General features: G+C 38.4%; 2 protein-coding genes across 2 annotated transcripts; both read left to right on the top strand.

Annotated features, from left to right (window-relative positions):
- Window positions 1–640: 640 nt before the first annotated feature.
- Window positions 641–3,827, top strand: LOC121889401 (cell wall protein DAN4-like). Its single transcript, XM_042401326.1, has 7 exons — window positions 641–909; window positions 1,047–1,111; window positions 1,219–1,403; window positions 1,894–2,162; window positions 2,682–2,743; window positions 2,838–2,986; window positions 3,081–3,827. Exons 3-7 carry the CDS (start codon window positions 1,241–1,243, stop codon window positions 3,167–3,169), a joined length of 732 nt encoding a protein of 243 aa, XP_042257260.1. The 5' UTR covers window positions 641–909; window positions 1,047–1,111; window positions 1,219–1,240; the 3' UTR covers window positions 3,170–3,827.
- Window positions 3,828–5,523: 1,696 nt separating this feature from the next.
- Window positions 5,524–6,199, top strand: LOC121889904 (claudin domain-containing protein 1-like). The gene is made up of 3 exons (XM_042402136.1): window positions 5,524–5,681; window positions 5,913–6,047; window positions 6,177–6,199. Exons 1-3 carry the CDS (start codon window positions 5,582–5,584, stop codon window positions 6,197–6,199), a joined length of 258 nt encoding a protein of 85 aa, XP_042258070.1. The 5' UTR covers window positions 5,524–5,581.
- The last annotated feature ends 2,965 nt before the right edge of the window (window positions 6,200–9,164 follow it).

A 9,164-nucleotide genomic window follows, 5' to 3' on the forward strand; every position in this document is an offset into this window, starting at 1 on the left:
ACGACAGCTGGTGAATCTACCACAACTGGAAGTTCAACTACAACCGAGGGATCAACAACTACAACTGCAGGATCTACCACAACTGGAAGTTCAACCACAACTGAGGGATCGACAACAACAGCTGATGGGTCTACCACAACTGGAAGTTCAACTACAACTGAGGGATCAACAACTACAACTGCAGGGTCTACCACAACTGGAAGTTCAACTACAACTGAGAGATCCACAACAACAGCTGGTGGGTCTACCACAACTGGAAGTTCAACTACAACTGAGAGATCAACAACAACAGCTGGTGGGTCTACCACAACTGGAAGTTTAACTACAACTGAGGGATCGACAACTACAACTGCAGGGTCTACCACAACTGGAAGTTCAACTACAACTGAGGGATCAACAACAGCTGGTGGGTCTACCACAACTGGAAGTTCAACTACAACTGAGAGATCCACAAGAACAGCTGGTGGGTCTACCACAACTGGAAGTTCAACTACAACTGAGGGATCAACAACTACAACTACAGGGTCTACAACAACTGGAAGTTCAACTACAACTGAGCGATCAACAACAACAGCTGGTGAATCTACCACAACTGGAAGTTCAACTACAACTGGGGGATCAACAACAACAGCTGGTGGATCTACCACAACTGGAAGTTCAACTACAACTGAGGGATCAACAACAACAGCTGGTGGGTCTACAACAACTGGAAGTCCAACCACGACTGGAGGATCAATTACAACTGAAAGATCAACTACAACGACCACTACTACTACTTCCACTACTACTACTGCAGCTCCCTCACCAGTTGTAGTTCTCGCGGCAACCTTGGTAGAACCATTTGTAGAGGAACTCACTAATTCCAGCAGTGCACAATTTCAAACTCTTGCCGCAAAAGTTGTAGCAGTGGTGAGTACAGTTTTTAAATGGTCACATTACTCATTAGTTTTCAGTATATTATATGAATTTCAGGGTTTTTTAATATCATTTGGAGAACACTGTACTTTTAATGTGTTTACGTTTTTCTATCTGCTTCCTTCCCACAGTATGATGTCATCTACAGTGAAAAATATGGTGTGATTTTCATCCGTAGTTTTGTCATAGAGTTTAGGTAAGATATAATTATAATTATGACAGAAAATAATGGAATAATTACACATATGCCTAAGTTATATATGTTAATGTTATTTGATTAAAAGATATGCTTTTTTGATGCAGACCAGCTGTAGCCAGAACACGAATGGAAAACACTGAAGCAGAAGTGGGAATTGAGTTCAATCAAACTGCTTCAGCTGCAGAAATACCAGAGGCTACTGATGTTGCACAAACCTTAGAAGAATCAGTGTCTAACCCCAACAATACCTTCAACCTCACTGTTGAAGCCAACTCCATCCAAATAATTCGTAAGTAAACAGTTAACAGTACATTTCACTCCACTAGGCATTTGGGCAAGGAAATATACCTGTTGATATTTGTCATTTATCAACATATCTGTCACACTGTGTGTGTGTTTAAATTAACGTTACAAAGTGATTATTCTGTGAATTCTCCAAAGATGATTTCCGGTATATTCCCGAATTTAATCTGAAAATAACAGTCTCAAATTTGATGTCCTAAAACAGTTATGGATGGGGATTTACAGGACCATTTTCACTTCTAATATAATTTCTGATGTTGCTATCAAAGTTAATATTGATTCCTTTCCTGAACCAATTTTTTTTAAAAATGGCAGTCGAAAAAGAACATACATACTCATAATTACCATGAAGTTATCTATGACACATGTCCACAAGATAACAGATATTGTGACGTTTGGTCAAAACAAGGTCCTCTGGTTACCATAATTTGTTTTTACCATATTTCTTCATATTGTTTCATATTTATTTTTTTCAGAAAGAAATTCAACAACTGCACCCCCTACTTTAAATACCACTATTACTACTGCTGCTGCTGCAACAACTACCAAGGCTACAACTAAAATGACCTCAATTACAACTACAACCGTAACGACTCCTACAACCACCACATCAACTACTACAACTGCTGAGGCAATCACAACAAGGAGGATGACTTTCAGATCTGCTGGAGAGACATTTACAAGTGACTTGTCGAATCCATCATCTGCAGCATTTCAAAGTCGAGCCTCAATGATAAAATCAGAAGTAAGTATCTCTCTCTCTACATTTTACAAGATATCTAACTGTGTTTTGCAGTATGCAATCTTTACCTTTCATTTCCAAACACCATTATTTATGATTTTCACCTAAAATCTAAAATTTAAAAAATTATAATTGTGTTGTGGAATTTGGATATACGGTAAACTACAGAAAAACTCTTGCAACTTAATTTTAATTATATACATGTTTCAAAATAGCTCAGTCTAATACAAACACATTTCTAATTTAAAATTTAAGTGTAAGTGCAGATACCTCTTAATGGGACGCTAGATTGTTTTTTGTCTCACAATGGGAGGAAACCCTGTTTTTTCATGAGATGGCATTTCATTTGTGGTGGTGAGTTTTCAAAGATAAAATATATGAATCAGCCCTCCATATACAGTAAAAAGGACATAGATTACTAATGTAGTGAAAAAAGGTAGTGAAAAAAGTGTGGAAAAAGAAACACAAACCATTAAAATGTGGCAAATATGTACTTATAGTTTGTTTTTTGTGTTTCTGCAGCTTGAACCTTTCTACCAAAATACATTCTCTTCATTCCGCTCCTTGACAGTGATTTCATTCAGGTAATTTGATATTATTCTGTTGATAGAATCTTAAAGAGTATTGGCCATTAATTCATATGAATAAAACAATATATTTCTGTAATTCCTTTTGCAGTAATGGATCAATCATCAACAACATAGACCTTGGGTTTGCATCGACATCTGTTCCTAATAACACTCAGATTGCAAATGTTTTGGTCAATGCAGCTTCAAACGTCACAGCCTTCAACATTGACACCACATCTATTTCTGTGGATGGCGCAGGTAAGCTCTACTGAGAGCTACTTTATCAGAAATATAAAATATTACAGAACTTTTTGTTAAAACAATGTCTCCTTTCCTATCTCAACATTTACAGAAGTTTCAAGTGGAGTAAGCCACAAGACCAGTCTCATCACTGCATCTTGCCTGGTACTGCTGTCATGGCTACTGTCAAGTCAGCAATAATGTCTCTGCTGACATGCCATGTGAAATCTCATTAGAAAACCACTGGTATGAAAAAGGACATTGTTCCCATTACATCTAATGTTCCATTAGACTTCTGAGGATTGCAATTGTCATATGGCTTGGAAAGAAGTTCCAGACATTATCCCAGACAAAGTTGGGATGACCTCCCCTCCAACATGAAATGTATGTAGTCTGAATGATGTTCTGTATGATTATCCAGTCACTTATTTATATTTATTTATATTATTATACATGTGTATATTTGCTCTTTGTGGACTCAGGATTGTGAAGTTAGTCTTCTTTAACAGCAAGATAGATTATTTTGTCATTTGTATAACCAAATATTATTTTATTATTATATATTGTATATTAATTTGCTATTTTATCAAGTAAAACCTACGTTTTAATAGCATAATAAAGCATATACTGCACAGACAGCATGTTTTAAAGTAACGTGTCTTAAATTAAATGAAGGAACACATGCTACTCATAGCAGGCTGCATACTGCAATCTTAACCTAATGCATAGACTAGTATCAAAGTTCATGGTATAAGTAATGTATATGTCAAAACAATTTGCTGTCAATTTTCTTATTTATACAAAGTGTATTTATGCAACCATGCATAGCTGTACACTGGGAGCTCCCTTTTAGGTTGTATTTGTGTGAGAAACTTTACAATGATCAGAATACAAAACCTTTAAAGAATTGAATTTGTCTTGTGTGATGTTTTGTTGTCTCGGTGGAGAAAGTTTATTGGGGTCACTGAATGTTTTGATGAATATGAAAATGATGTGAATCATATGCCATGGCTGTCGCAGTCACCAGATCTAAACCCAATCGAACACCTATGGTAGATTTTGGACTGACGTGTTAGACAGTGCTCTCCACCACCATCATCAAAACACCAAATGAGGGAATATCTTTTTGAAGAATGGTGTTCCTCAGCCTTGGCACCGATTCTACAAGTCTATCAGTTATCTTTGAAAAAGCCTGAAGATTGTTTGAAAAAATGTACAGCTGTTATGAAGGTATTGGGTAAACTGAATTGTGTTTTCACATGTTTCTCACTGGAAATAGTTTGGTGGAGGTGACAAGTCACCCAGAACATAAAAATATCAGTATCTCCATAAATCAATTCATATAATCAATTTAAAAACATACGTTTCCAAGATATAACATTAATGGAGTGATTAATACTATTTAAGGAATATAGTGATGTGTTTTGGCTCTAGTGATATGTAGCATCTCAGCTGTCAGCAAAAATGTCACAAAAACTGCCACTTGGTGTGACTATGTTTCCTACGTATGGGACTATTATTATATAGTGAAAGTAAAAAAATCAATTTTAATATTAACAAAAATGATCATGGGAATAATCTTTTGTTGGATACTGATAAAAATGTCATTCCTGAATACAGGTGGGTTTTGAGTTGTTTTGGAAGTAGCTTCTTAGCCACACAAAATATTTTTAAATAATGTACTTTTTTATTGATATTAAGCAACCAGTTTCTCCACAAAAGTTAGAAAATACAAAGAAGAATCTAAGAAATGTTTGAAAAAATGTTTATTAATGGTAATGTGACTTGTAGTAATACATGCTTCTACACTGGTGCGTTAAGGAAATATATTATACATATTACTCTTGCTGAGTCATACAAATATGTAGGAATTTGGCTTGACGGCAGACTATCATTCAAGATTCATATTCAACATTTGACTCAAAAATTAAAAATCAAATTAGGCCTCTTGTATAGAATCAAAGGCTGTCTGTCCTCTTTCATCTGTTAAACTATTGTGCAGTCGACCTTCATGTCTGTCCTTGACTATGGAGATATTCTGTATTGTCATGCTGCCCCATCAACACTTCAGCAGTTAAATCCTGTGTATCATAGTGCATTATGCTTTATCACAAAGGACAAATCATCATTGTTCTTTGTATCACACGGCTGGATGGACTTCCTTACAGTCAAGAAGAAAAAAAACATGTCATGTTATTCATCCATTAATACATGAAACTTTGAAAATTGAACATTTGAAGCTGCCAAACTATCTCACATCCTTTGTCTCATTTAAATATAGTAACGACAGCACACGATTCAGTAACTACTTAACCATAGATATCCCTCATGTTTGCACTAATGTTGGCAGAACTGGTTTCAGGTACTATGCACCTTTTAAATGGAATGAACTGCAAACTGCCCTCAAACATAACTTTTGGAAATTTTTAAGCGTCATTATCTGATGTTTTTTATGATTCTTGTGACTGTTTTTTGTTAATTCCTTGTTTATTTCTGTCTGCTGATTGTGTTCTTGTCTTATTAATGTTTCTTGTTCTCAGGTCTCTCTTGGAAAACAGATCTTAATCTCCATGAGATGGCCTGATTAAATAAAGACTAAATAAAAATGGCAAGATGGAGCTGGAGTGTCGAAGCTTCACTCTACCTCAGCAGTTCACTCCTAAGTATAAAGAACCAGGAAACCACAACAGTGGAGAGGACATGCTGCGCACCTGTAAGTTAAATCACAACCAATTTAATCCTTTTTGAAAGATACCAGTCCCGTAAAGCTACAAAACATTCAGCCTCTTCTCAAGGTAGTGCATTTATTATGACCAATATGTCATTTTAAATAATACATTGCCCCCAATCAGGACGCTGTCTTCTGTCATTCAGACGAAGGTCTGTAACTATGATGCCTCCTGATTCGTTCCTGCTTCCTGTGTCTGTGTGCATGTATGTATAGACCTGTGGAGGTGCCAGTTCCTGCTGCCACTGGTGTCTTTGGGCCTGGTGTTGGCAGGCCTGACTGGGTTCTGTGCCTGCCTCTGCCGAAGTCTCGCACCTCCACTTGGCATAGGAGTCCTTCACCTGCTGGCTGGTAACCCAGAGGAAAAATATTTTGCTCAGGATTGTCTTTTCTTTAACTCTTGAGAAAGTAGTAAGATCTCCATTGTGTATCTTTTTGAGATCTCCTCAATCTGAATTGTTGCTCCTAAAACCCTCTTAGGGGAAAAAGGGAGACAAGGGTGAGAATGAAGGGTTGGAGCAGTAGGGAGAAACAAGAACCGACCAACCAATTTGAAGCCAACTCAGTCAAACATTTATTTTGCATTTACATTAAACATGCAACTTTTATTTGCAGCATCAGTGTTAACTCAATTATTCAAAATCAAAACAAAGCCACGGTGCAAATGTCAGTTCACTGTTAGAGCAGTTGTTCACAACCTTTGTGGTTCATGACAGCTAAAAAAAATGTATTCACGATTCTCCCAACATGGTTGCATAAACTGAATTAACTTTGACACCAAAAATGACTTATTTTCCCTTTTCAGGCTATTTAACTTGATTAATCATTAGACAACAGCTTGAGATTTCAAATATTCATTATTTCAACAAACATCTACACCAGGGGTGGGCAAACTACGGCCTGCAGGCCACATCCGGCCCGTTTGTCTTTTTAGTCTGGCCCGTCGAAGGTTGGTACAGAATTGCCAAAATCAAATCATATAATTATGACTGCATTCATTTGACTATGTCCTGTCATGCCTGGCGTGCCACCAGGTGGCGCATTAGGCACGGTGATACATTGACTTTGCGAGCCCGTCTCTCTGTTAATACTCAGCCACTGCTCTGAACCCATCTGCAGCAATGAGTGGGCCAAAGAAAAGAAAAGTCGACAGTGAGTGTCGAGTGTTTAATAATGAATGGACAACTAAATAATTTTTCACTGAAGTCCGGTCCAAGGCTGTATATCTCATTTGCCAAGAAACCACCGTGGTTTTCAAAGAATACAACATCAGCCGTCACTTTTCCACCAAGCATGCTAATTATGCTAATAACCAGTCAACGCAAGAACTGACGGCTACGGCTCAGAGATTGGCAACTAGTTTGCAGGCTCAGCAAAACACCTTTATCCGACAAACTGCCATCCAAGTATCAAGCACGAAGGCAAGTTATTTGCTGGCATTCAAATTAGCAAGGACCAGTAAGCCTTTCGCCGAAGGAGAGTTTCTCAAAAAGTGCATGGTAGAGACAGCAGGTGTCTTGTGTCCTGAGAGCAAGAACAAATTTGAAAAATTAAGCCTATCACGTCGGACAGTGACTCGCCATGTTGAGCTAATTGACGAAGACTTAGCCAGCAAGCTAAACAAAAAAGTGGAGTCATTTACATTATATTCTTTGGCACTGGACGAAAGTAATGACACAAAGGACACCGCTTAGCTTTTAATTTTTATCAGAGGGATTACTGACAATTTTGAGATAACGGAGGAGTTTTTGGCGATGGAATCCCTGAAGGGGACAACTCGGGGAGAGGACTTGTACAACAGCGTGTTGGGGGTCATCGAAAGGCACAAGCTACCATGGAATATGCTCACCAACGTTACCATAGATGGATCGCCAAATCTGACTGGAAAAAACGTCGGGTTGCTCAAAAGAATCCAGGACAGGGTGAAAGAAGACAACCCTGAGCAGGAGGTAATTTTCTTACACTGCATAATCCACCAGGAAGCACTATGTAAATCCGTTTTGCAGCTTGACCACGTTGTGAAGCCAGTTGTAAAACTCGTGAACTTTATTCGAGCGAGGGGACTTCAACATCGTCAGTTTATTACGTTTCTTGAAGAAACTGACGCTGATCACCAGGACTTGCTTTACCACTCCAATGTCCTCTGGTTAAGTTTAGGGAAAGTATGTCAACGAGTGTGGGAGCTAAAACAAGACATTGTCTCATTTTTGGAGCTACTTGAGAAAGCTAGCGATTTTCCTGAGCTGAGTGACACAGATTGGCTTTGTGATTTAGCTTTTGCTGTGGACATACTGACACGCATGAATGAGCTGAACGTGAAGCTACAAGGGAAAGACCAGTTTGTGCATGAAATGTACATAAACGTCAGAGCCTTCAAAACCAAGCTAGCTTTATTCTCAAAGCAAATTTCAAACAAGTCATTTGCTCATTTTCCCACTCACTGAAAGAGGCCCCTCAACATGTGAAAAAATACAGGAAATCACAGGACGATCTGCATGGAGAATTCTGCCGTCGGTTCTCTGATTTTGGAAAAATTTCAAAAGTCACTTCAGCTGGTGTCATGTCCCTTCACACAAGATCCTGAAACAGTGCCACAGGAGTTGCAGTTGGAACTGATTGATCTTCAATGTGACACTGTCTTAAAGGAGAAGTGCAGCTCTGTTAAACTGGATGAGTTTTATGCTTCATTGAGCTCAGCCAAATTTCCGAACATCCAGAAAGTGGCACAGAGGATGCTGGTAATGTTTGGCTGTACATATATGTGTGAACAGACTTTTAGTGTGATGGACACCAACAAAGCACCCCACAGATCTCAGCTGACTGATGGACACCTCAGATCTGTTCTGAGAATTGCCACAACAAAACTAACACCAGACTTTGATGCACTGGCAAAAAAAGGTGATCAGCAACACTGTTACCACTAAAAGTGAATGTAAGTATTAACACTGTAATGCCTTTTTTATGTTTATGTTTGATATGTATGCATCTGGTGCTGGCCTGGCCCGTCTGTCAAATTTTAAAAGTCAATGTGGCCCTTGAGCCAAAAAGTTTGCCCACCCCTGATCTACACCAAAGATTATAAACAGTTGCTCTTAAACATTGTGGTTCGACCCCCAAAAAAAGGATTGATTGTTGTAGAAGGGCTTGAGGTTTCAAATGTTAAGAATTTCACAAAACAAAAGCATCCATACCAAAGGTTATAAACACCTATGTATTTCTAGATCTTTTCACAACATACCAAAAATCTACCCACAGCCCCGCTCAAAAAGGAGATGGAAAAGTCATAGGCTGTCATGCTCACATTGGTGCAATATGGAGGCAAGGACGACAGAAACGGGCCAACACTGGAGAAGAGCTCCTGAAGAGTCTTTTTTGAAGGATGGATCAAGGCTGCAGGGCTCTCCTGGTACCGAACAACGTTTTCAAGGAATCCTTGAGCGACTGATGTCTTCTGGCTCTGAACAACAA

Source organism: Thunnus maccoyii, chromosome 22 (assembly GCF_910596095.1).
Source record: "Thunnus maccoyii chromosome 22, fThuMac1.1, whole genome shotgun sequence".
Taxonomy (NCBI): Eukaryota; Metazoa; Chordata; class Actinopteri; order Scombriformes; family Scombridae; genus Thunnus; species Thunnus maccoyii.